Source organism: Maylandia zebra, linkage group LG12 (genome assembly GCF_041146795.1).
Source record: "Maylandia zebra isolate NMK-2024a linkage group LG12, Mzebra_GT3a, whole genome shotgun sequence".
Lineage (NCBI taxonomy): Eukaryota > Metazoa > Chordata > Actinopteri > Cichliformes > Cichlidae > Maylandia > Maylandia zebra.
In genome coordinates this window covers 36,953,124-36,979,993 of record NC_135178.1, presented here as the reverse complement: position 1 = coordinate 36,979,993, position 26,870 = coordinate 36,953,124, and the positions used below count along the sequence as shown (strand labels likewise).

Sequence of the window (26,870 nt, the reverse complement as noted above, 5' to 3'; positions counted from 1 at the left end):
ACAGATGTTTCAGGGACGCCACATCTGAACACGGCTGCAGATGAAAACAGAGTCATTGTTCTGGAATAAAAATCTGCATGGTGTGCCTACAGAAGATATTTATAGCAACTTTAATAAACATCTGATGCAGAGAAAAACCTCCAAGGGCAGCAGGACGACAAATGTTTTGCTCACCTTTGTGTTACAGCACACATTTTTCCTTTTCATGTTTTTGTTGAGTCTGCAGTTTTGACGTTTGGGGCTCGTGTGCCTCAGTCTCGGTTCTCTGGGTGGTGTTTAGTGATCTTATAGTTTTAGAGTAGAAAAGTACACACGGTCTGGGTTGTGCTGATCAGTTTTAGATCACTGTAGAGTTTTATGCTATCATGTTTGTCGTGGCTCTTTTAGGCCAGTGAAAGAGGAGCTTCCGGCTGTTCTGAACAACAGATCCAACGTATTTGATGGTGACGAGTTTGACGTCTTCCGCAGAGAGCAGGTGGACATGTCCCGCGTCTGGAAGGGCCGGAGGTAAAAGCACACATCGAGATAATCACCGATCGGGAAGTTTTGTTTTTTTTGGTTTTTTTTTGGCCTGTCCCGTTTGGCTCTTTTGCATCAGAATTGTTGTCTAAAGGCAAAGAAAGATGCCCAACGGATTTACTTTACCAAATTGACCATCCCAGCCTTGCCGTAATGGTCCATTTGATTCACCTTTTATTGTTTATTTTATTTTCACTTACTGAATACGGGACAGACTTGACTGGGGGAAAGAAAGAGGGAAAGAGAAACAGCTGAGAAGAGGGACGGGGGAGAAGGGCAAAAACCAACAGAACGGGCAGAGAAAAAAAAAATGCATATATCAATCACCTGGATCACCTGCTGAGAAAGAAAAAAGAAAGCAATCAGAATCAATCAGAATCAGAATACTTTATTGATCCCTGGGGGAAATTATTTTTTGTTACAGTGCTCCATTTTAAACCAACATTAAGACAAGACAGACAATACGCTAACTAAGAATAGTACAATATATACATATATATACATACATACATACATAAGTCACTTATAAATAAATATTTGGAAAAGAAACATGTGTAGTTGTAGCAGCAAACAGTGTGTTAAGTGGATGCGTTGTACAGGGAGCCACAGGCAGGAATGATTTCCTGTGTCGTTCAGTGGTGCATCATGGGTAATCTCAGTCTCTCACTGAACGTGCTCCTGTGACTGACCAACATGTCATGGAGTGGGTGGGAGGTGTTATCCAACATTGTCTTTATCTTGGACAGCATCCGCCTCTCCGACACCACCTTGAGGGAGTCCAGCTCCATCCCCACAACATTGCTGGCCTTACGGATCAGTTTATTAAGTCTGTTGGCATCTGCGACCCTCAGCCTGCTCCCCCAGCATGTAACAGCATAGAGGATCGCACTGGCCACCACAGACTCATAGAAAATCCTCAGCATTTTCTGACAGATGTTGAAGGACCTCAGTCGCCTCAAAAAATAGAGACGACTCTGGCCCTTCCTGTAAAGTGCTGTGGTGTTTTTAGCCCAGTCCAGTTTATTGTCAATGTGTACTCCAAGGTATTTATAGTCCTCCACAATGTCAACACTGACCCCCTGGATTGAAACAGGGGTCAAGTGTTTCCTGGTCTTCCTGAAGTCCACGATCAGTTCCTTGGTCTTTGCCACGTTGAGCTGCAGATGATTCTGCTCACACCACGTGACAAAGGAGTCGACCACAGCCCGGTACTCTGTCTCATCATCCCTGCTGATGCATCCAACCACCGCAGAGTCATCAGAAAACTTCTGAAGATGGCAGGTCTCTGTGCAGTGGCTGAAGTCTGTGGTGTAGAGGGTGAAGAGGAAGGGGGAGAGGACAGTCCCCTGTGGTGCCCCTGTGTTGCTAATCACCTTGTCAGACACACACTGTGGGAGACGTACATATTGTGGTCTTCCTGTCAGGTAATCAACAATCCAGGACACCAGAGAAGCATCCACCTGCATCGCTGCTAACTTATCACCCAGGAGGGTCGGCCTGATGGTGTTGAAAGCACTGGAAAAGTCAAAAAACATGACCCTCACAGTGCTCGCCGCCTGGTCCAGATGGGTGTAGACACGATTGAGCAGGTAGATGATGGCGTCCTCTGTTCCGAGACGAGGCTGATAAGCGAACTGAAGGGGATCCAGATGTGGTCTTACTATGGGTCGCAGCTGGTCCAGGATGAGCCTTTCCAGGGTCTTCATGATGTGGGAGGTCAGTGCCACGGGCCTGTAATCCTGGGGGCCACTGGGACGAGGCGTCTTTGGTACAGGGACGAGGCATGATGTCTTCCACATCACCGGGACCCTCTGCAGACTCAGCATAAACAGTTTATGAAAGACTCCACACAGCTGGGGGGCACAGGTCTTGAGGACAAGGGGACTCACTCCGTCTGGTCCAGCAGACTTGCCTGAGTGAAGTCTCCCCCGCTGACCCCAGTAGGCACCCCCATACTCCGCGACCCGCCAGGGAAAGGGGGCCCAGGCCCATCCAGACCGGGCCCAGTGCAGCAGCGCCGCCCGGCCCCACAGAGCCCGGGACAGTCCACCCAACCCCACCACAGAGAAAACTGCACCCACCCCACCATCCACTCATCTTCCAGACTACATAAGACAATAAACACCCAGGCTGAGATCTTCCTCCACCTCTCCTGTATCTCCCCCTCCTGCAGAGGGAGCTCCTGAGGAGAGGAAAGCTCCTGCAAGATGTGACAATCTCCCCCACCAGTTGAAGAGCCCCCCAGGTGGCTCGACGCACCGGCGGCACCCTGCTCCAGGGCTGGGCCCCCATGCACCCACCCGCCCACAACCCCGGCAACACACCAACCAGGACCCAAGCCCCCGAGGCCCGGTCCGGGTCCCAGCCCAGAGACGGAGTGCCCCCAGAACCTCACGCCCATCCCGGACCCACCCAGGGGCAGCCAGGTTGCCAGGTCAGTAACCCACGTCCGTCAGCACAGACCCTCCCCTAGTCCCGCTGCACGCAGCCGCGAGGAAACAGTCACCGGAGAGCCAACAGAGCCCCTAACCGGACATGACCGCTACCCCGGGTTGAGCCCCCCAAGGAAGATGCCTCCGGGGAACCCCCCGACGCCCTAAGCCTGTCCCTACCCCCACACCAATCACAACAGTGAAGGCGGGACCAAACTATGACCCCCCACCCCCACTAGGTGATGGAGCTGATCAAAGGAGCCCAGAGCAATTGATCTGATGTGGTGGCAGAGGCTGTATCAAGACTAATGTAATCTAATAGATAATTTCTATATTGGTTAGAATTAAGATTATTTTTATTTTTCCAGTTCATGAGGACTGTTTTCTTGGCTATGCATAGGGCAGTGAAAACCATATGGGAACCGATCGGGAAGTTAAAAAGAAAGTGGACGTGTTTTCAGTGTCAAATCTACCAGGTCCAGAGTAATATGTTCAGATGTTCACTTCCGTGCTGCTCTTATTTCAGGATGTTTGGCTCATAACTCAAACTCTGCGTGCCCTTAAAGACGCTTTGTTTTCCTGCAGGAAAGGTGAGAACGTTCGGGAGATGCTGAACGACAAGCGGCACATAGCGGAGCAGAAAGCTCGTTATCACACGTACGAGACAGTGGTGGACGAGGTCATCGTCGAACCCGGAGAATCCGCGACGGCCTACGAGCTGGACGACTATGACGACGAGTACGACGACACCTACGACATGAACCAAGTGGGCGCCAACGACCTAGACGGAGATTCTTTACTGACCAGAAGGTATCTTTGGTGTCGCTGATTATGATGGAGTGGAGACGCAGCGAGCCGGAATTAATTTCTGTTCCTCTGCAGGCCGTTCACGGTACCGCAGGTACTGAGAAAAGAAAACAAGGAAGAAGACGAGGAGGACGATCAAGACGATCAAGAGGAAGATGCTTCAAAGGTACGGAGATCATTTGATTGGATTTGAAATCTTTAATGCTGTGCGATGATGGAGTTTAGAAAATGTTGATGTTAATCTGTTACCTCACAGCTGCCTTGTTATTACGCGGAAGTCACACTTTCCATATATGATTTAACTTGCCGAAGTTTCAGCATTTAAATGGTTTGGTTATTTATGATTTGCCCTCAGCCCCCGTGATCGGCTTTGCACCACCACATTTCTAGAATCCTGGACACTCCGTGTCTTATTGTTTGTCACTTCCTTTTATTTCAGAGCGCTGTAAACAGGGACCAGTTCGTGCAGGACCCGGCTGTGCTGAGGGAGCGAGCCGAGGCTCGAAGAGCAGCCATGCAGCAGAGGAAAGGGTAAAGACGATGCTCAGTTTGCGCAGGTTCACTCTGCTCAGCTGTTTCCGTCCAACATGTTCTTGAAAATATGTGCCGTCTTCCCTCCTGCAGCTTCCGGCCAGAGCGTTCCAGCAACGTGGCTGGCCGACCCAAAGGACAAGGACAAACCACTGAGACGTTACAGGACCGGCGAAAGAAGGAGACCAACAAGAGCCGTGTAGCCAACCACAACCGGCGCAGCATGGCCGACCGCAAGAGGAACAAAGGCATGATCCCCTCCTGACCTGTGGCTCAACCGCAATGGACTGATGGGAGAAGGGGAGGATGAAGGATCTGGGCTCTGGTGTGGTTCTGGTTTGACTGTGGTTCAGGTTCCAGTCACTGTGAAGGCCGTCACAGATTTCGTTAGTTTTCAGAATGGTTTCGGTAAAACTACATTTTGGCTTTTTCTTTTATTAAAAGTTGCCAACAAGCTTTACTGAAATAGTTGAGAGATCTGTGTCGTGTTTGAGCCCAAAGGATTTTATTCTATAGTTCAATAAACATCAAGTGTGAGCGAAGGACTGACGATAAAGAATAACATGTAACAAATCATTTTATTATTAAGATCCAGGGTGATCTAACAAAGTTTCTTTGACATCATCATCGACAAACAGACTACATAGGAATAAAAGGAGGAGACGTTCGGGAGTTCCTTCTGTAGCTGGAAGAACAATTACTGACCTGGAGATCAAGTCTGGAATTCAGCGGCCGACTCGTCCTGTTCGAGCATGTGTGAAAGCTGCTGCACGCGTGTATCATCATCTACTCCGCTCACACCACTGCTGTCCAGACTTCACCATAACTCATAACGATGCTGTCGTTTGTGTTTGGAAGCACTTTCTGCAAGGATGGTCCTCGTGGAGAACTTCCTACACACTGCCATGCACACGCTATTTTCTATTCAGCGATGAGCTTTTTGTAACAATTTCAGCACAAAGTTATGCTTTTTGGAGTTGGCATTGCAAAAAAACATCACAAAATAAATACAATAAAACTATATGTTTAACATACTTTGAGTTTGTGGTTATTGGCAAAGTTTGGAAATAATTAGATTAAATTCCCGTTTTGCAGTAGGAACACACTTCAGAGTAAAAACGGTGATAATTATCTTCAGCTTTGGTAAGTACACGGCTTCTTTTCTGTGTTTCAGCACTGCAGAGAGATCACAGTTTGGATATGTCGTCTTCCAAAGAGCTGTTTGACATTTTTACTTAAAATCAGGTGAGAATGTTGTTACTGTGTTAGTAAATTGTACGAACCTACTGCCATTTACATCAAACACAGGGACAAAAAAACCAAAACTCAACTATGTCCAAACATGATTAAATCTGCCTGTCAGCACCTCTGCACTTCATTAACTCAATAGTCTTGGCTTGTAATCGAAAATGTAAAAATGGTTGTGCAGTGGATTTAGTTCAGTTTAATTTCCATATCTAAGTATATATACATTATTGTTAGGTAAACCTCTGGGAGAGAAAACTAAAAAGACAAAGACAAAAAACAGATGACCCTCTTATGAGCGGAACTTGGCAACAGTGGAAAGGAAGAACTCCCTTTTGACAGGAAGAGCTCGCTTCATCTGGACTTTCCCTCCAACCTTAAATTGGATAAACTGTTCTGAAAAAGAGATGGACCGACAACCCCACCCTTGAAGGCGTTACATGTAATGTTCAGTCAATTCTAACCAGTTAACCCTGACCTGTCCCAAAGCCTCTGGCCCTGATTGGTTTCTGTGATTTCAGGATTGGACAGGAAGTGATGTCGGTCCTCCGTTTCATTCGTTTTCCTGTGGACAGACTCCAACACCAGCTTTTGGACTACAGCTGTTAACAGACTGTCCTGATGCCTCAGTTAACCTGGTGTGTCAACATGTGAGCGACTTCCCCACCCGTTGCAGATTCTGGGTGGAGCACAGACTGTATACAAAAGTCCTGTTGCATAAACTGCTGTTTGCCCACTACCTGACGTTTTATTCAATAAGACTTGAAAGTGACAACAGGGTTTATGAAAGCTAACAAAGAAAGAGAGCTGAAGGTAATTTTAAGTAGATTTTTATGCAACCAGAACTCTTTCTGGAGCCACAGAGGAGAGAGAGATTTAAGGCCCGTCCACAGGCTACATCCAAATTAGCAGCCCTGCAGCTCATTGGTAAGGAAAGAGGATGGGCCATAAGCTAACGAGGTTCTGGTATTCTGATTCTTTAGGATGGAGCCAGACTTGCTGTCATTTCAGTCTGGCTTCATTTTTTTTTCTTTTCTTTAAATCTTAGAAACACGAGTGGAATTCTTCTCATCAAACTGCAGAATTCAAATTTCCCAAAGATAATTCATTTAAATGGAAAATAAGAGCTGAAAAGACACTGCAGCAGATCTATGATTTGTAAAGTAAAACTGTAGCAGCTGTGAGAGCACTCGTTACACAGAGCTTCATAAAAAGGGACAATATCCTTCTATGCTGCCAACACAATCCTACCTGTTCAGCATCACTGATTGTGCAGGTGAAACTAAACTGGCTGCTGATGTATGCTAAGCATGATTAATTGCAGGAAAAATAAATAAAATGGTAAAGGAGGAGTTTAAGGATGTGTTTTTTTCCCTACATGATACCAGCTGGTACACACTGACTCCTGCACTACGACTACAGAAGTTCTACAACTACCACTGAACTGCAAAGTACCAAAGACGACCATTTTTTAAACTTTCAGTCCTCCCTGGTTGTTGGTTACTGACATCATTTTGACCTAAAGTGAACCAGGTGATCAGTACATCCACACTAAAAACATAAAAGCATTGAACGCCTTTGCACCAGCAGCTGACTCAGATACTGAGGTTGTCAGTTTTTACACATACTGATCCCAGAAACAGTTGCATTTGCTGCTGTTTACACACCGAGTTGTACAGTAACGAGATCTCAAGAAGAAGTTCTGTTCACAGATAACACGACCAGTGGGGAACTTCGTAGTACTGCTTTAAACTACCACTGTATGTTGTAGAGGTTAAAATCTGATGGCCGGTCAGCAGCGACGACAAGTTTATGCTCCCAAATCCACAGCTGGAAGGAGGAAGTGTTGAGGTCGCTTTAACCAAAAACAAAAAATAAGTGTCACTGAGGTCGGGATGTGAACCGACTCCCCGAGATGAAACGACTGTTAGCTGTCTTTGCAGATGCTGCCTGGAGAGGAAAAGATTCAGACACACATTTCAGTCCCGGTCGTGAAAACGATTAGACTGACAAAGACTTGAGACTTTAAAAGATCAGCCTTCTTCCACTGCAGACTAAAGTGTTTTACTACAAGTAATTTTAAGCCTTTACAAGAGGATGACAGAGGCGTGTACGAGTGTGTAAACTCACTGAGGATGCTGCGCTTGCACAGAGGACAGGTGTGCTGCAGCAGCAGCCAGGGGTCGACACAGTCTCTGTGATACTCGTGAAGACACGGCAGCACCCGCAGACACTGAGACGACATTTTATAGATGCATCATTTATTTAAATCACAAAGTTAGCCAAAAAGCAGAGCGTGTTTGACTATTTACTCTCATCATTCACAGTCACTCCCTTCTTACTGAATTAAACAGAGTTATAGTGTGTGTGTGTGTGTGTGTGGGGGGGGGGGGGGGGGGGGGGGGGTGTCGGCTGACCTGGTTGTTGTTAAAAGGCTCCAAACAGACGGCACAGGTTTCCGCCTCTGCCAGCTGCGACGGGTCACACCAGGGTTTGGGCTGACGGTATCGTTTGGTCTTCAGGGATGACATCCTCTTCAGAACGTCCTGTTTGGGAAGGAGCTGAAAAACACAGTTCAATTCAATTCAATTGTATTTATATAGCGCCAAATCACAACAAAAGTCACCTCAAGGCACTTCATGATACAGAGAAAACCCAACAATCATATGACCCCCTATGAGCAAGCACTTTGGCGACAGAGGGGAGGAAGAACTCCCTTTTAACAGGAAGAAACCTCCGGCAGAACCAGGCTCAGGGAGGGGCGGGGCCATCTGCTGCGACCGGTTGGGGTGAGAGAAGTAGCCAGCAGAACATCTCATGTACCGCTGATTTTTATTTCTGTGTGGGTGTAATTGTAGAGACGTTAGCTCATAGTATTAGATGACTTGAGGTGAATGTTGTTGTGATTTTAGTGTTATATAAATAAAATTTAATTGAAACTGCACGACAGAGGCCTGACTTAAAGTTCTCCTCACAGACAGCTTTTGTTTTGTGTAGGCTGCTTTGTTGTGCTCTTTGCCTCGAGCCTCTGTACTGCGGAAGTTTACACATTTGCTTAATGAACGCAAGGTCGCCGATTCACTCCCAGCCACACACACTGAGGTTACATCAGGAAGGCATCCAGCATTTAAAAATATCTGCTCTCAACTGTTGCTGAGAGCAGATACCTCAGGAACAGTTGCTGCTGTTTGAATCTTTTATTTGAAAGGAGCAGCCAATCAGAAAAACTTGGCTTAAAAAGGGGGGGGGGGGGACCCGAGGGGCTGTGCCAAAGCAAATTTTAAATAAAAAACATAATTGTCTACCTCTAAGTCGTCGTTCAGCTGGCGGCCTTGGTACTGCCAGCGAGCCTGAACGATGACTCCTGTGCTGAGGATCAGAGCCACCAGGAGGACGGTGTCCCACAGCTGCTGCAGGTACTTCTGTGAAGCAGCAACAACACGGATTCCTCTACATCACAAACAAGAAAAGTCTTCCAGATAAATTAGCTTATATTTCTAATTCTGTACCGTTCCATCTAATCGGGTTATCTTGACAAGTAGGAAGTCAGAGGTTTAGGCTCTAACACGAGTTACTCACTCGGCTCCTATGCAGCAGCTTAAAAGCAGACGTGTGTTTGACTGTGTCGTGTTTGCCCACCTGGACCTGAGAGTTGGTCTCGCCGGTGCAGATGACCCCCTGCCACTCCCCGTAGCGACCTCCTCTCGACCGCCCGCAGCTGGACCACAGCGTGAGCGTGGCTCCCTGCCCGAACACACAGCAGCAATGCGCTCACTGTCAGCTCAGCCTGTCATCTGTTCACTCACCACTGGAGGGTGCTAACAACTGAGATGGGTGTGGATCTCACCAGGTTGTCCTGCAGGATCGTCCTGTATGTGATTTTTGCCGTCGCCTGAAGGCCCCTGTGAAGAGGTCGGTGCAGATTTAGGTGCCGATAAAAATCATCTGCCACCTTCCAGTCCTCCTGCTTTGTTTGCATTTTTCTCCATTAGTGTTTCCAACAACCAACAAGCGCAGACTGTATATCAATGATGGCTAAGAACATCTGCATCCTCTCTCACGGGCAGCAGAGGGTGACATTTGTGACATCTACTGGACTCAATCACTACTTGTAAGTTTTTTTCATACAACACAGTGCTTGTATTGTGAAATACGGACACACTGATGCTGCCATTTTCAAATCCACATAAGACACATTTGACATGAAAGCCTATCGATAAATTGTAAACATCTCGCCTTGATGTGATTCTCCTGTCTCAGTGAGGCTGTTGAAATTGAGTGTGGCAGAACCTGAGTTTACTGCATGCATGCTTGAAATACCCTTGAAACCCATTTTTAAGGTAAGTTAACCTCCCACTGTTACTTTTTGAAGTTGTTCTGTGAAACTATGCAGGGCGCATTCAAATTAATGCACAGTTTCCATCAGCGTTCCGTCCCTCTGGATTGCAAACACATGTGCCATTATATGCAACTCACACTCATGGACGCATGTATGCAGCTGCATCTCTGATAATCAGGCACTGACCTGAGCAGTGCTCCGATCAGCTTGGTCACATTTTCTGATGTCTGGATCACAATGATGGGCTTGGACAGCACCTGGGATAAATCCATCTACAAACAGGAAAAACAGGGTTAAGAATTCAGCAGACTGAAATGTAAACACAGTCAGAGCTGTGCAGTTGAAAAAGACTTATTTAATGATATCTGCATGTTTCCATGCATAATGGTGGCTCTTCAATTAAGTTAGATACAACATAAAATACTATAATAGTCTCATATGAGAAAATAGAAATAGAGGTTGCGGCAACATCAAAAGCGGATTTACACAGTAAACCTAAAACAGCCACCAGCATTATTACTGTCAATGATCTGATAAGAAGCATGCACAGAGTGCAACAACGGCACATTTGGCTGGGCTGTTATGAAAGAAAGGTTCAAAAAACAAAAACCCTTTTCATCATGCTGTGTACTGCATGTCCTCTCACTGGCTTAATAAACATTAGATTCGGCCTCTCTTGCAGACAAAGAGTTAGCTGAGGTGCTTTGTGATTTACTAAATTATGAAGCATACTTCCTAAACGATCAACACAAAAAGGTAAATGACACACAGGTTCATGAATGTCAGGAAATTTTGAAGAAAACAAATGTATGTTTCTCAGGTTTTCAGGGTCAGAGTTCATGTTTCAGGTCCAAACAATTCTCTTCCTCCTCATCACCTGAAGAATCCCAGCAGAGCCTGCTCTTGAAGAGGTCTCCTCCTGTAAAAGGGAGTTCTTCCTTCCCACTGTTACCAAAGGGTGTTCACAAGGGGTCATCTGACTGTTGGCGGTTTTCTCTCTTATACTGCGATCAGTACAGTTACATCTGAGATCATAAAATAAAGCAGCAGTTTGGCTATGATAAAACTATTAATGATGAAGTTGTATCAAACGTGCCTCCCCGCTTAGATGTCTGCTGGGAGGGAGTAAGATGTGAGGACAGGGAAACGAGAAAGGCAGCTGGGTTACACTCATGGGAACTGTAGGTGCTGCTCTCAGATGATCCTCTCAGTTTCACTCTTCTTGAGGGATTCATGAAGAAATCCAAAAAAGCTTCTGCAAAGACATCCTTTTATGTTGTTGTCATCTCTGTTGCTTGGGGACTTCACTGGACCTAAACCTCAGATCTGTTTCTAATAGAATGTGAACATTTGAACTGTTGTTATATATGCAGCCATTTTTATGCCTTGTCCTGACACAGACTGGCATGAGGATGTTCACACTCCAGCGGCACTTGCAGTATAACCTGCAACTTTACTTTCAGCCTGTAACTTGCATCGGGGTCATGTACATGGACTGGCACATGTAAAAATAAGTCAAATAAGGAAAACGTCTGAGGAAGTTGCCGTACAGTTATGATGGAAAAGATGGAGAAACAAGATCCGTATCAACTGCAGACACATCCTTCTTTCTGAATTTTTACCTCACTGACGGTGTTTTGGTTGAGAGCCAGAATAATCAGCGCCGACGCTCCGAGGACCAACGCTCGCTTCATCTTGAACAGAGAGAAATCGATGTTACCTTTCAGGTTTAACTAAAATACTTCTAAAATACTGAAAACAGACTGATCACAGAACTAAAGCAGAAAGGCAATGTGGAACATGTGAAAACTAAGCAGTTGACTGAACTGTACAAATACCACTCACTTTATTTACCACAGCATCAGCGAAGGACTCCTGGTTCCCAGTCGAGGCTTTGCTTTCGTCTATCTCCACGGGCACAACCCCGATCCACGGCTCCTGCTTCTTGATGTCAGCCTCGTCTTCTCCTTCGTCCACTGGTGTCACCTCATCTCTAACCTAAAGACAAAGGACAGGGAAACAGGCTGAACATCTGCCCTGCACCAGGGTGGAAGTTCTGACGGGTGATTGTTGATCTGTTTTTAATATTAGTACATCTTCTTTTATCTCTTTTACCTGAAAGGTGTGATTGGTCCACATACAAAAAAAGGCAAACGTTAAAGTTAAATTTTTCTATCTAAAATCTTATTTTAAGCCAAAAAAAAATAAAACGTAGTTAACAAAACAAATTGTTATTTTGGGCTCGTGTCACCCGCATGTACCACTCTATTAAAGGACCAGGACAAGAGCCGAGCAGCTTTGACCCCCCCAGGCCCACTCACCAGGACCAGGTCTGCCTCCAACTCTTCTCGCTCCTCGTCCCGCTGCTCGGAGCTCCCACCGCCCAGGCTGGACTCAACCACCTCCCCCTGGAGCAGGTCGCTCGCATCTGGCCGCTGTTCCAAGAAAACCTCTACCAGAGCAACCTGCTCCGCCACCGCCAGCAGCCCCGGCCACCGCAGCAGCAGCAGTAGCAGGAGCGGTAACGACACCCCGAGGCAGCACCAGCGAGGGGAAGCCATGACCCCCAAAACAACACAGAGGAAATAGAGCAGAAAACTGCAATAAATCCACGGTTTTAATCAACTGTCAGACATTGTTTTGGAAAAGCCGTAGCGCTTCCCTTCGCCAGTTAGCTCGCAGAGCCCCGGAGAATGTAAACAAGAAAAACAGCTTCCGGTCGAACCCGGAAGCTGCAGGATAATTATTCTCTTGCATAGGAAAAACGCAAAAAAGGCCCTTTAGACAGCATCGACAGAAATTAAATCACATGCTAATGCTGTTGATTAGCTATTGATGTATCACACTGGTTATGAACTGCCAACTTTAGCATATGACTGTTTCTCACGCTAGCGTACAGTCGCTGAGCTTTTAATTTAAACAGAGACGAATAAAAACACCGAGAGAAGTACTCTCCCACACTTCCTTTTTCGCTTTAAAGCTAGGACTCAACCCTACAGCTAAAGTTCCGTATAAAACATTTTCAAAACGGCCTGGTGTTTATACTAAGATGGTGAATAACTAAATTCCCTTTATCAAAGTCTAATATTTTTCAGAAAGCACTGGAGATAAAAATCAGGATCTTTTAACAAGTTCATTTTCTCACTTGCCCGGTACGATATAGGATAGCACACTCACACATTATTAGTTTTAATGAGAAATTAAAACGAATAATACGCAGTTAAACATAACTTTATAAAAGTGGCATAATACGCAATAACTTAATTTAATTAACGATGTGAAAACGCTTATTGTATGTGCGCATGTGCAAGATTTGTTGTTAATTTATTTTCTTTTCCTTTCTGTCCCGACAATGTCTTACCCAAAAGGGAAAAAACACCTACTATTAAACGTTAAAGAGCTTAAAATTCTCAGTGTAAGGCCTCGTAGATTAAATTACTTTACTCTTTATTTTCAGCTGATTAGCTCGACAATTTAATGGCGAAAGATACATTGAATAATTCTGTATTTAATAACATGATTTTAATAGTGAGTGAACCTATGAACAGAGAAGGCGGGGCTTCTGCTCTCCGTGGCCCCTCCCTCTGCTGCAGAATGACGCTCCTGTCATTTTCCCCTTTTTCTTTGGCTGAGTTAGCCAGCTGGGCTGGATCTTTAAGCATAGGGTAAAAACGGGCGGTGTGAGAGCCGTGTTTACATTTTTCCCCCCTCTCATACGTTTTGCACCACCGGGCAGTGTCACCGGAGGATAGCAGGACGCTGAGGCCGTGGATGAGCATCACGTGGAGGCGTCAAAGACGGAACTTTGAAGGAGCTCTGCTGTCTTTATCCACAGGTCGGAGGCATGAGCGGGAGAGTGGGAGACCTGAGTCCTAAACAGGCTGAGGCGCTGGAGCAGGTCAGTTTCATAATAATAAGAGTTTGATAACGCGACTGAATGGGGTGATGCCTTCACTCTGGCCTTATCTGTCTTCATCTGCTTCGCTGTTTTCACAGTGTGTGGTTTCCGTCACAGTGTGAAACGCTCTAATAATGTGTGTAGAGGCTCACAGTGAGCTGTCACAGCATGCGCACAGACGCTGTCCTGCATTTATTTCCTTTCTAGCCCATATATCACAGTGGAGTCTCCTCTGTCTAATTAACCGAAAATATTAAGGGTTTATACGCAGCACTAATGTTTTCTGTTAATGTTAGCCATATACTGATGTGTTATTGATCAGCAAAGAGACTATGGAGGAAGGTTAAATTTGCTAAACTAGATTAAATTTAAATATCACCCAAGTTTGACACTGTGGTGTCTTTATTTCCTGTGAGTCTGTCAGTAAGCCACACTTTATGAAGGGCTTATAAGGATTTTTTTAAATTATTGTCAATTTGAACCCGTTTCTCTCTCCACTCTGAAGCGTCTAATTGATAAATTGAACAATACTAACTGTGTACATGATGCTCTCCCATCCCGTATTGTTAAGGATTGTTTCAGTGTAATTGGACCTTGTTTATTGTCCATATTGAACTTCTCCTTGCTTCTGGCTATGTACCTTCAGCTCTCAAGCATGCCATAATCCAACCTGTTCTAAAAAAAAGGAACCTTGAGCTTAGTGATTTTGCCAATTTTAGGCCAATTTCTAAGCTTCCCTTTCTGGCTAAAATACTTGAGAAGGTGGTTCTGCTCCAACTGCAGACCTACCTTGATGAGAATAATATAAATGATAAATTTCAATCGGCCTTCAAACAACATCACAGCACAGAATCAACATTGCTTCGTGTTTTCAATGATCTCCTACGAATGGCTGACAACGGACGCCCCTCAGTCTTAGTGCTTTTGGATCTATCATCGGCATTTGACATGGTTGACCATAATATCTTATTAGCGAGACTTGAGCACACTGTAGGCATCAAGGGCGCTGCCCTGGATTGGTTTAAATCCTATCTCTCCAATCGGCTCTCTACGGTACATCTGGCTACATCCTCTTCCTCGGCTGTACCTGTTTGCTGTGGTGTCCCCCAGGGATCTGTGCTGGGCCCTACCCTTTTCTCATTGGGTGGATGCCGTAGGCATCCACACTATTGAGATCCTGTTTCTCTTTATTCTTTATCCTTTATTATTAAGTGTGCCTATGCGAAGGCACACTTATTACTATTGCTCGGATTTATTATTATTATTATTCTTTTTCCGCCTGAAATTTTGGACCTTAACTCGCCCCACAGTTTTGAGACAAGGTTCACATATGATATATCATTGTGTGCGGCTGGAGCTGGAATGAGTTGCTATGACTTTTGGTGTTTATTACTTCTATAGTTTTTTAAATATGAATATTTTAATGCAAGTTTTTGCCCATTCAAATGAATGGGAACGAACGAAAATGAAACTTTACTTACTTTGTGGTGTGTTTGCTCACTCACTTAATTTGTGGTGTGTTGGCTCACTCTAGTGGTATGTCCCCGTATTTGGATTACCATAATGACAACAATACGAACGGCGCGCACAGCGTTGGTGCTTTCAGGAACCATTGGAATTCTTAAGGTTGCACGAAGCATTGAATAGTTACGGTAACGGCAATGGTGTACGCTTGGTGGAAAACTGCATATCCCACAATTCAAAGCACGCCTCTACCAGTCAAACAATGGCGGCTGCCACTTGGTTTAATATATTCCTCTTATTTGTGTTTCTAGGTCACAAAGTAAACTTTTAAGATATTTTCAGGTGAGAATGTAGGTGTGTAAACGTCAAATATCTGCTCGTTTTGTCAAAACATCCCATATTAGCAACAGATTTCTCACGATGTTGCTGCTAGCCGGCTAGCTAGTTCGGCCGGCTAGCTAGCTCGGCTAGCTAGCGCCGCTTCGCTCAAAAGCACCCAGGCTTGGCTTTCAGTGAGGCGTCTCTAACTCCTTTCACCCCCGATCGCTCCGCAAACAGTCTTTGTCTTAGCTGGACTTATTTTTCGTTTATATGGGCCGATGATGCTGGTCGATGTGGAAAAAAATAACTGAGTTGTTCATATACCGGTGGCTAGCTAGCTCCGCGTTAGCCACCGGTATATGTCTCTTCCCCTCGTATGCGGGGAAAGAAACACCGATCGACCGGTGGTGGCTAACGCGGAGCTCAATCGTGGATAAGGGAAACCCAATGCAGGAGAAGCAGGCGGCTGGTGAACTGAATTTCAGGTAAGACGTTATTAACTGCACTCTATTTGGGTCAGATATAAACCGAGTTTAGGTGTAGTTTATTTTCGTTGTGCTGACAGTTACAATAACTGTACTGCGTGCTAGCTAGCACGACGGAGTTTCTATACAGCTGTGCGCGCTAAGTTACTGATGTTGAACTTTATGACAGCCTCCCCTATTTTCAGGCGAGAATGTAGGGGTGTAAACTTCAAATATCTGCTCGTTTTATCAAGAAGTCCCATATTTTATCAAGAAGTCCCATATCTCTCACGATGTTACTGCTAGCGCCGCATGGCAGCTAGCTGGCTAGGGCGGCTTGGCTGACACCTAGGCCGGGCTGACTGATACCCAGGCCGGCTCACGCTCACGTTTCACCGCCGCATGGCAGCTAGCCGGCTAGCTGGCTAGCGCGGCTTGGCTGCCACCCAGGTCGGGCTGGCTGACACCCAGGCTGGGCTGGCTGACACCCAGGCCCGCTCACGCTGTCGTGTTATTTTTCATTTATATGGGCTGGTGATTCAGTATGAGTGTCCGGTGAACTGAATGTCAGGTAAGACGTTATGTATATGTAAGGTAGTGACTGGAATAAGTCACAAGGTGTCGCTGTTGAGCTGCATATATGTTGTAAATTTTAGCAATTTTGACCATTTGTCCTCTGCAGGACACCGTAGTTCAGATTTCTCGTTCGCGTGGGCGCCATCTTGGTTCAGTGTTTACTGTGATGTGCAAAGGTAAGCACTGTCAGTGGCGAACTGCATTGGTTTTGTTTAAAAATAAGTGTTCCACTGTGTAAAATAGCGGTTTGTCATTTAAGCCGAGCAAATATTTTGTTTATTGAGAGGTTCATGTATTGTCTGATGAGAGTATGAGACAAAGATATACTTTTCTTTCTTACTCTCATATAAAATATTTAGCTTTTATTAAATAGTTATCTGAATCTTACAACCAAAGTTTGTATAATAATACACAAGATTGGCTGTAGACCATTGTTAATCATTCAGAACACTGTGTAAAAATAACAAAAAACAAAAAGTGAATGAAAAGTGCATAAATATTTATTTTACGTGTTTGATGTGTGTGGCAGGGCGTGGTCTGCAGTGCCGCTGCAGGGGAGGTGGACCCACCTCAGCGGCATCTGCAATCACGCCTCTCAGGTGTAAAGTCTGTGCTCTCTCTGCTTTTTTTTTTTTTTTTTTTTTTTTGTGTGTATGTGTTGGGCTATGAGATGAAAAGCTACAGCCGGCTGTGTGGGTACAGCAACTATGTGTGAAAAGTGGTCCATAACGTAATGCTTCAAAGTGTGTTCATGCAAACATTGTCGGGTCTGCTTATGAACCTCTGCGCACAGCGTCTACAAATTGGGGCTGTACGAAGTCACCTCATCTTTACACAAAACCATAAGCTGTCATCTGTGAGGCGCGAGCGGTGTTTGGTTTTACCATAGTTCATGGTGGAGAATGGCTGCTCTGCTGAGTTTTGCTCTCTGTAGCCGTTTGAATGGCAAACTATACTGATTAGCGGCGGCATAGGCACACTTAAAATTTCTTCAGAAATTTTCGCTTTCTAGTTCTAGTTGCTCCGTTTCTTTGCCGCTTAACTACTCCCTCAGTTTTCAGCCGATTTTTACCATTCAAACTCTAAACTGTTCTGCTATTTCTGCTTTCGACTGCTATATCTTTTGGTACTTATTACTATTATACTTTTTAAAATATTACACTTTTTTCCTTTAATTTGTCCCATTGAAATGAATGGGAAACTTCTACAATTCTGCTAAAACTTGCTTGTCTTTGAAACTTAACTACTTCCTCATACTTTCACCTAGAAACTCCATTCAAACTTTAAAACGTTCTCAGATGATTGGGCTATTCCTGTGTGATTCAGCTTTTTCATATCTGTTACCGTTTTCATGTAATGACTCTTTAAGTTTTCAGTTACAACTTTGTGATTTTTCAGAAAATACATGTGTTGCTATGGTTGCTATGCAATTAACTCCCACTGCACACTCGTCCGTTCTGAATTTTCTCTTCATGTCTGAACAACTCCTTGCTACTCGCTCAATTTCCACTCAACTTCCACAAATTATACATCAAAACGTAGGTATTTTTGCTGGCTTTAAGACAGTGTCACTATAATTATTGTGAGAGTTACGTTTTTTTCACAATTTGCCTCGAAGTGACACATGGTCTAAAAACTCCCCATTCAAAGTCTATGGGGAGGTTGTGAAACTCAGAGCTGAAATACTGAAACTGAAGGCATTTTCAAATCGTCATATCTCCTTAACGAAGCAAAGTTAAGACATGAGGCTTGTCCCTGTATATCTTCAGACACTCCTGACACTCACAATTCAAGAATTATTTTCTCACCTATTACCGTTCTGAGATGAGTTAGACTTGTTTGAGGGGTGGAAATCTGTCCTCCTCTCATTTTTCAAATTCCGAAAATGAAGCCGTTTCTTCTCTCGTCATATCTCCGCGACGGAGATACAAAGAGCTATGTAAATCGCAGTCAAAGTACACCAAAGTCCGCTGATTCACCCAGTGCAAGAATTATGCTTCTATCCCACCTAGTTTTTGAGTTACACGACGTTTTGTAACTCCAAAAAACGGCGTTTTTCGCGTCTCACCGCGATCTAATTCTGACTCCTCATCACCCTTTTTTTCAAAGCGCCCGCCCCCTTAGAGGTGGCGCGATTGGTAATGACACCGCTCTTCAGACCAGAGGTCGTGGGTTCGATTCCACCTTGGCCCACATGTTTTTTTTTTAACTACAAATTTATACACTATCACAGACCGGTAATTCATATTGATAATTTATTACAATTCTGCAAAGTTTAATGATTTTAGCAGCTTTTCTAATATGGACCTCAGATTCTGGTTAACAGTCTATGGCAGAAATACATACAAGTACACAGCCTGATGAAGCAGACAGAAGCAGTACCTCTGATTGGTTCCGCAGTTTCACCTCTTATCAGCACAAATCTCACCCTCTTCTGCTGTTTTCACCTCTTTTCTGCTAATTTGAGCTTCTGTTCCACAGTGCACTCAGCCTCTTCTGCTGTTTTCATTAGAATTTTAAGCTTTTCCACCTTTTTTCAGTTACGTGAGAACCAGTTTGGCTCAATGAGTAGCTGAAAAATATCAGCCTCTTCTGCTGTTTTAGCAGGATTTCAGAGTTCAGCTTTTTCACTTGTTTTAAGCACAAATTTCAGTTTCTTTACCTCATTTCACAACAAAGTTCTTCCTCTTCACCTCTTTTCTGCTAATTTGAGCTGCTGCTCCACAGTGCACATTTTCCCTCTCATCATATCTTTGCTTGTGACCAGAACTCATTTGGCTCAGAGGGTAGGGCATCTGTCGTGAGACCCGGTGGCAGAGGTTCGAATCCTACCTGTGACAGCTGCTACACATGTTCACTGCTTGCATGCGCTCTGCTTTCTTGACACTCTCCAGTGTGTCATTACACATACAGCCATCTTCAGCAAGCACTTCTGCTTCTACACTTCTTTTCAACTCGGCTTTTTGCTTCTTTACCTCTTTTCAGCAGAAATTATTCCTCTTCACCTCTTTTCCGCTAATTAGAGCTCCTGCTCCACAGTGCACTTAGCCTCTTCTGCTGTTTTCATTAGAATTTTAAGCTTTTCCACCTTTTTTCAGTTACGTGAGAACCAGTTTGGCTCAGTGAGTAGCTGAAAAATATCAGCCTCTACTACTGTTTTAGCAGGATTTCAGAGTTCAGCTTTTTCACTTGTTTTAAGCACAAATTTCAGTTTCTTTACCTCATTTCACAACAAAGTTCTTCCTCTTCACCTCTTTTCTGCTAATTTGAGCTTCTGCTCCACAGTGCACATTTTCTCTCTCATCATATATTTGCTTGAGACCAGAACTCATTTGGCTCAGAGGGTAGGGCAGCTGCCGTGAGACCCGGGGGCAGAGTTTCGAATCCTACCTGTGACAGTTGCTACACATGTTCCCTGCTTGCATGCGCTCTGCTTTCTTGACACTCTCCAGTGTGTCATTACACATACAGCCATCTTCAGCAAGCACTTCTACACCTCTTTTCAACTCATCTTTTTGCTTCTTTACCTCTTTTCAGCAGAACTTCTTCTGATTCACCTCTTTTCTGCTAAATGTTTAGCCTTTTCACCTCTTATTAGCACAATACTAAGCAGCTTCTGCTAATTTCACCAGAATTGTCAGTCTCTCCACCTCTTCTTTGTAAGAATCAGTTTGGTCCAGTAAGGTGAGACGCCGCCTATAGATCAGAAAGGCCAGGTTCGAATCTCGCTCAGGGCAATGTTTTTTGTTTTTTCAACTTTTTCTGCTTTTTTCAGCAGAAATCTTCAGCGTAAGGCATCCACACAGCATTTTCGCAGGAAATGCAATTTTTTCTAGTTATACTTGCTTCCCTTAAGTGCCATCTTTGAGAAATACCATATTGCTTATCACTATTATGCAGATGATATCCAGCTCTATTTTGAGCTAAACGACGATCTTGCTCTGTCTCTGAATAGCCTCCGAGAATGCATGTCTGAGGCCAAGAAGTGGTTGTTGTCGAATTCTCTTATCCTTAATGAGAAGAAAACCGAGATTATGATTTTTGGTAGTAATGCTCTTCGTGCCAAACTCCGGGATGCCTTTGGTTTTCTTAGTTGTTCTCTCTCTGATACTGTCAGGAATCTGGGTGTCTTATTTGACAGCTCCTTTTCACTTGACAAACAAGTGTCTGCTGTTGTCAGATCTAGTTTTTACCAGCTTCGTCTTATCTCTAAGGCTAGGCGCTACATCCCGCATAAAGATCTCGAAAAGCTCATCCACGCCTTTGTAACGTCGAGGCTAGACTATTGTAATTCACTTTATTGTGGTCTCCACTCTTCCCTTTTACATAGATTACAGACAGTTCAGAATGCTGCAGCTCGCATTCTAACTAAAACCAGCAAGTTTGCCCACATTACTCCTGTCCTTGCCGATCTGCACTGGTTGCCTGTCAAATATCGTATTCAACTTAAATTTTTGTTGTTTACTTTTAAAATTACTAACAACACTGCACCCAGCTACCTTAAGGACCTTTTAAACCCTTATGCTCCTGCTAGGGCTTTAAGGTCATCGTCACAGTTACTGCTGGCTCAGCCCAGATCTCGACTTAAGACTAGAGGTGATCGATCGTTTGCTCTTGTCGCACCTGTGCTGTGGAACAATCTCCCGATTGGCATCCGGGCATCTGATTCTATTCATTCTTTTAAATCACAGCTTAAAACATATCTTTTTAAACTTGCCTTCTCCACCTTTTAATTGCTGGTTTGTTTGTTTGTTTGGTTGGTTCCTGTGACCTATTGACCTCTTGTATTAATTCCCTCCTATCTTTCTATTGGTGTCTTTTATTATGGTGGTACAGCTTTTATCTTGCTATTACCCATGTGCTGTAGTCATTCTTATTGGTAGCTTTTATCTATGAACATAACTCGTTATTTTTATTTATCCGTTATCAATGTTTGAACCTTTTATTGTTTTATGTAAAGCACTTTGGTATGCCCAAGGCTTTTAAATGTGCTCTATAAATAAAGATGATTATTATTGTTGTTGTTGTTGTTGTTGTTGTTTTAAACTTGATTATATTTTGATTTTTTTTAAAGATCAGAATTCAGCCCATAGAATAAGGACGGCGTTGTAGCAAATAATCAGCTAATCTGACTAAGAAACTCAGATTTTAGTTGCTGTCTAAAACCCATTAGATAGTCAGTGTTCAATACATTTAAAATCCTAATATTTTACAAGCCAGTGATGTTCCAAATAATTATTTGTGTATTTGCAAAACAACATTTGTATCCATATTTAAATGAATGTAAATGACTTTTTGGCCTATAATTTGCCAAACAACGGACAAGTAATTCTGAGACAGAAAAAAGGAGCTGCAGTTAGTTTTTGGCACAGTAACATTTACGTCTCACTGACATTAAAAATGTCCTTTTCTCCATCTGTATGTAAACAAAGTGTTAATAAAAATATATTAAAACGTCTTTTTTAAGATTACCCCTGTGCTCGTCGGTGCACATTTTCCACCAAGAAGTGAGAGTGGGAAAACATCACTGAAAAACAATAGGTGCTATTTCAGATTTATAGTGCTGTGCAAACGTCTTGAGCCATCATCATTTCTTTATATTTTGGGGCCGGTGATGTCGGTGATCTTGTCTAAATGAATGGAATTATGAACTTGGGAAAGTACAATCAGATTTTCATCCACCATACAAAACCATCTGGAAAGCATGTGATTGGCAACGGCTTCGTTTTTCAGCATGACACTGATCCCAACCACACAGCCAGTGCAGTAAACCCATCATGGATAGAAAACAAACAAACAACACCAAATGGAGCACTAGCAGTCATGATCGGCCTCTCCAGAGCCTGGATTTCAACATTATCATTGCAGTGTGGGATCATATAGACAGACAATGGGAAACAAAAAGCCACCAACATCTAAAGAAGAGCTTCGAATGTCCTTCATGAACCATAGAGAACTATTCCTAAAGACGTCAAACCAAATATTGACTTTCAAGCTCCTGTTTGTGCCTTATGTTTCAGTAAGTCATTGCACCCATTTCCCATTTTTCTAACAAATTATTAACTATAAAGAAATCTGATGTGGCTCAAGACCTTTGCAAAACATAAGTTCAAACTTCAGTATTATGTTTATTGTTCAAACTAGTATTTCAGACAGTGAAACAGTGATTTCCTTTAACCAATAAATTACATAAATTACTTTTGAAACATGCTGCGGTCATTGAGCTGTCAAGAAAAATAACATTTTTTGTCCTTGCACAGGTTAGTAACAAGTGAGCATATCCTGAATAATCCTTCTGACTCTTAGGGTCCCTGTAGTTTACAAAATGGACTTAATTTTGTATTTGTTATGACAAAAAAACAGTAACTCATCCAATAAACCCACAAGGACAGTGTTTTACTGGAACATTTCTGGATACAGTTATTGGTTAACAGCTTGTGAGCGGCTAATCACAAGCCAGTGAGCTTGTGGTTTCACAGTCAGATCCACCCTTTGTCATGTGATGGATTGTGTAGATTACTGGACTCATCAGATGGAATTAATTAAGGAAGAAAAAACAAACCTTTATGTTTGTGTTGTTTAAATCCAGCAGGAAACAAATCACATAAAGCCAAACAGGAGCAACACAATGGAAAAGCCACAGGCAGACAAACATTCAGTTCAGTGTAGGCAATTAGAAACACCAGGGTACACAGCTGAAACCAATCAGGGAAAACAAGACAAGGGAAGCAAAACTGAATATAGGGCACAAAAATATGGAGAATATCAGAATAAAACAGGAAGGAACTTAACATAGCGATGGAGACTTAACTAGACACAGGCAACACGGGTGAGGAAGGGTGAACTGAGACAGGGAACACAATACACACAACAGTAACTGTAAAAAAAGGCAGAAGAGTGAGAACACAACAAGACACTGAGAATTAAACTGAAGAAAGTTTATAATAAGAGAACTTAAAGGTCCAAAAACACAAAACACAGGGTTCATAACACGACTGCCCTAAATGATGGGAAACGTCACAGTGGGTACGGAAATTTGTTTATGAAAAAACAGGCTCTGCCACGACTTTCTCGCAAAATAATTCCTTTCTGGATAAATAAACATTGAAAAAAACAAAAACAAAGCAGTTCTTAGTCATTAGCAACATTATCAGCTGCACCCCATTAAGAGCAGTCCTGTTGGAAGACCACGTTCAGCTCCACATCTGTTATCATATGATGTCAGGGGTCTGCTGTCATTCATCATTTAGCTGAAGGGAAAGTCTGTTATCTGCATCTATACACACTGCAAAGTGTACGATAAGGCCAAAAGTTTATGGACATGTTCTATTAGTTCATATTAACCCTCCACAGCAGAGGTCTCTGCTGCAGGGCAGGAGTGTTTTTACAGTAAGAAAGATTGAGACATATACTACACTGTTATGATAAAGGTAGATAAATTATACATAGACTAGCATTTCTACTGCAAGGCTCCTTCACCGAGTCACACCCACATTCATACAGTGCTTTTATCTTTGTTGATCTGTGCGCACACTCACACAGCATCAGGGTTTAGTAGTTTGCTCCAGGCGATCGTGGTGATTCCAGCTTTACTAAACAGCCGTTTAGTTCCATGTGTCTTTAAAAGTTCACTATTATGTGAACATTGTAATCCACATGCAGTGTGGTATATTGCTAAAATTGCACATATTTTTCTAAAATGATCTCAGGCTTATTAAATTAAAGATGGAAATTAAAGATCTCATTAACTGTCATTTAAAATGATGGGTCATGATCGTTTTAATCGAGTAACAAACCAAAAAATAATAAAATTGTTTGCTCTTCTTTTCTCAGTCTGGTGCTGTGAAGCATATGAGATGCTCCTGTGTCTCTTATCCACATCCGTTAAGTTATGGGTTTATGGGAAGTTTTGGTGCTGCTGAAAAAACTGATTTTCATTGCCTGGCAAAGTATCTGATTTTAACTGTGGGTGCAAAAAAACGTTTTAGTGATTTATGGTTAAAACCAGCAGCAGTTACTGTAGGTTTGGTGCGTGGACAGAAGGATGTGACTTTATTTCTATATATGAAAAGACATTAAAATACATACAGTTAGACCAATAAAATTGTAGGTTTAATCAATATCTTTTTACAGCAGTGGTTTTCAGTGGTTGAAAAAGTATTTCAGGCCTGAGAGGTCGGTTGGGTTGTCTGGCTTTCTGGGTGTGTCTCGTATTTTGCCGGAATATGGTGTTAAGTGGAAGGTGTGTGGATTTCAGGTAACGTCACGTGATCAAGGTGACACACTGATATCAGGACACTTGACATGTTTCAACATGATAGTGCACATAAAGCCAGGCACTTAAAGAACTGGGTTTATTATTTCAGAACTGAACTAGTCCGCACAGATACATGAAACCTCCACCTCATCCAACACCTCAGGGATGGACAGACACACTGACTGAGCTGTAGTGGCTGTATGGGAACAAACTCCACCATCCTAATGGAAAACCTGACCATCCTGCATTTTGCAGCAACTGAACTTTTAATATTTGCCGTTTATTTCTGCCCTTTGTTTTACATTAAACTGACAAAACCAGCGATACAAATATTTCTTCTTTGTTTTAGGAAGAAATCTGACAAATCCATCCTCCATCTGTTTCTTTTCTCAACAAATACTTTTCTATGATTGCAAAACCTGCAGCCACACCCCCAAGAATTAACCTCCTGCACCAACACGGGGTTGATTTGAGTTTATATGACCTCTTTTATGGGCCCCAAACTTATTATTTGACTTGATTTTATTTGCATGTTTTATCAGTAGAATCTGCTTATTTCAAAATAAACTTGTGCCTTATCTGTTCGCATTGATAACAGATAAGGGGGAGAGCTGTTATCAATGTGATACAATGAGTTGATACATTGAGTGAATATAAATCATGATACAGCAATTTTGCAAAGCTTGCATTCACATTTATTTGTGCCAGTGACTCTTGTAAGTCACAATCTGTAGAAAGGAATCAACCTGCATGTGTTGCAAGGGGAAATGATTCCATACTCGTCCTTATCTATATATATTTGTTTGACATGCTGTTGGCTATAAAGTAAGTTTAGAGCCTAAAATGTCACGTGAGCCTGCCTCGGGCTCTGCAAACATGTTTACAGGCATCAGCTGTAATGGAAAATAGTCATTAAGTCACAAGATTTGGTGACACACACCACTGTGAAGGAAAACCTCTTTTAAGTCCGGTTTTCACTCCCAGGCTCACAGCTGGAGACATTTAGTGAAACGTTTCCTCTGAAGTCATATGCCTCTTCTTTTCTCCCGTGTCTGATTGCAGTTTCGAGTACGGGTACAAGATATTCTTCCTCAACTTCCTGCACAGCATGACCACTTCCTCTTACGTTGGCTCAGAGGTGAGTTTACTACCACTTTGCATCTGTCACTTCTCCCAAACTGAAAATGGCAAAAAGCAGAAGTTTTCCCATAATTCCACATCCTACACGCTAAAGTTATTTTCTCCTGTAATGCAAACTGGGAAAAAAATCTCGTTACGTTATTTCACTTGTGGAGTAAGACGAGTGAAATAACATGGTGGCTTATTGCATGAAAAGACATGAAGCAACGTGTTTTCATGACTCTGCTCACATAAACCAACATGTGCACTCAGCACGACACCTCTTATACCGTTGAGAGAGGGGGAGGCGGGTCTTCTTGTACCCCTTTTTAATGCCCCCGTAGGCCCCACCCTTCTGTCTGCGTCTGGTTCACATTTTGACACACACACACACACACACACACACACACACACACACACTAATCTGCCCCTCCCTGCCTGTCAGCTCTGACACTGTGAAATATACAAATGTGAATAAATACAATAAAATAACACGATGCAGACTAACAAGGGGAGCCTATAGAGAGTTTATTGAGCTTCTTTTTGCAAAGCAAATGTGTTTGGCAAAACGGTGCCATCAGATCACGATTGCTAAAGTTGCTGTCGAGAGGAGAAGTTCTTTTGCCAAAAGGTGACAAATAAATAAGCGATAAATACAAAAATTGTGTAACTGATATCCAGAGTCTGAATAGGTGGTAGTTTTGCACCCTGGAGGAAGCGCAGCGATTAAAGCAGGCCTTGTTCTGATTAAGTCCTGAAGCAGAAGCCTAGCACTCTGTGTATCAGGCTAATCCACGGCTAATCGCATTAAAGGTGCACTACGGCTGTCTGCTGCTCTTCTAGGTTTCAGTTCCCTGGATTTTTGATAACAATGAAGAAGTGTCTCATAATGAGCATT

The 26,870-nt window shown here is 43.3% G+C and overlaps 3 protein-coding genes across 6 annotated transcripts in view; 2 read left to right on the top strand and 1 right to left on the bottom strand.

Moving 5' to 3' along the window:
- The window catches only part of ascc2 (activating signal cointegrator 1 complex subunit 2), a 14,604-nt gene extending 9,281 nt beyond the window's left edge, over positions 1 to 5,323 (top strand). For all 3 annotated transcript variants that reach the window (XM_004555652.3, XM_004555653.3, XM_012920342.5), the window contains exons 15-19: positions 388 to 507; positions 3,537 to 3,761; positions 3,834 to 3,924; positions 4,198 to 4,289; positions 4,383 to 5,323. In XM_004555652.3, the coding sequence (XP_004555709.3) occupies positions 388 to 507; positions 3,537 to 3,761; positions 3,834 to 3,924; positions 4,198 to 4,289; positions 4,383 to 4,554 (700 nt within the window). In that variant the 3' untranslated portion in view covers positions 4,555 to 5,323. The remainder of the gene's footprint in view (positions 1 to 387; positions 508 to 3,536; positions 3,762 to 3,833; positions 3,925 to 4,197; positions 4,290 to 4,382) is intronic.
- rnf215 (ring finger protein 215) lies at positions 4,849 to 23,294 on the bottom strand. Of its 2 annotated transcripts, XM_076891200.1 has the most exons (11): positions 23,159 to 23,294; positions 12,195 to 12,338; positions 11,719 to 11,871; positions 11,496 to 11,567; positions 10,060 to 10,145; positions 9,382 to 9,436; positions 9,174 to 9,278; positions 8,840 to 8,956; positions 7,952 to 8,095; positions 7,665 to 7,767; positions 4,849 to 7,484 (listed from the first exon to the last, which is right to left on the bottom strand). In XM_076891200.1, the coding sequence occupies exons 1-11, from the start codon at positions 23,249 to 23,251 to the stop codon at positions 7,462 to 7,464; spliced, it is 1,095 nt and encodes a 364-aa protein (XP_076747315.1). In that variant the 5' UTR covers positions 23,252 to 23,294; the 3' UTR covers positions 4,849 to 7,461. The 2 variants fall into 2 exon arrangements, with proteins under 2 accessions (XP_076747315.1, XP_004555711.2); XM_004555654.5 differs by lacking the exon at positions 23,159 to 23,294 and having other exon boundaries at positions 12,195 to 12,630.
- LOC101479551 (SEC14-like protein 2) overlaps positions 13,435 to 26,870 on the top strand; it is a 27,010-nt gene continuing 13,574 nt past the window's right edge. Inside the window, exons 1-2 of the mRNA XM_012920343.5 lie at positions 13,435 to 13,771; positions 25,916 to 25,991. Coding sequence (XP_012775797.2) covers positions 13,718 to 13,771; positions 25,916 to 25,991 — 130 coding nt within the window. The 5' untranslated portion in view covers positions 13,435 to 13,717. The remainder of the gene's footprint in view (positions 13,772 to 25,915; positions 25,992 to 26,870) is intronic.

What these genes read in the sequence shown, in the direction of transcription:
- rnf215 (XM_004555654.5), bottom strand. Translation starts at nt 12,434, where the DNA reads ATGGCTTCCCCTCGCTGGTGCTGCCTCGGGGTGTCGTTACCGCTCCTG. An exon ending in AGACCAACTCTCAGGTCCAG is followed by an intron (nt 8,957 to 9,173) that starts GTGGGCAAACAC and finishes GCTGCTTCACAG; the next exon opens with AAGTACCTGCAGCAGCTGTG. An exon ending in GTGCAAGCGCAGCATCCTCA is followed by an intron (nt 7,485 to 7,664) that starts GTGAGTTTACAC and finishes TTTCCTCTCCAG; the next exon opens with GCAGCATCTGCAAAGACAGC.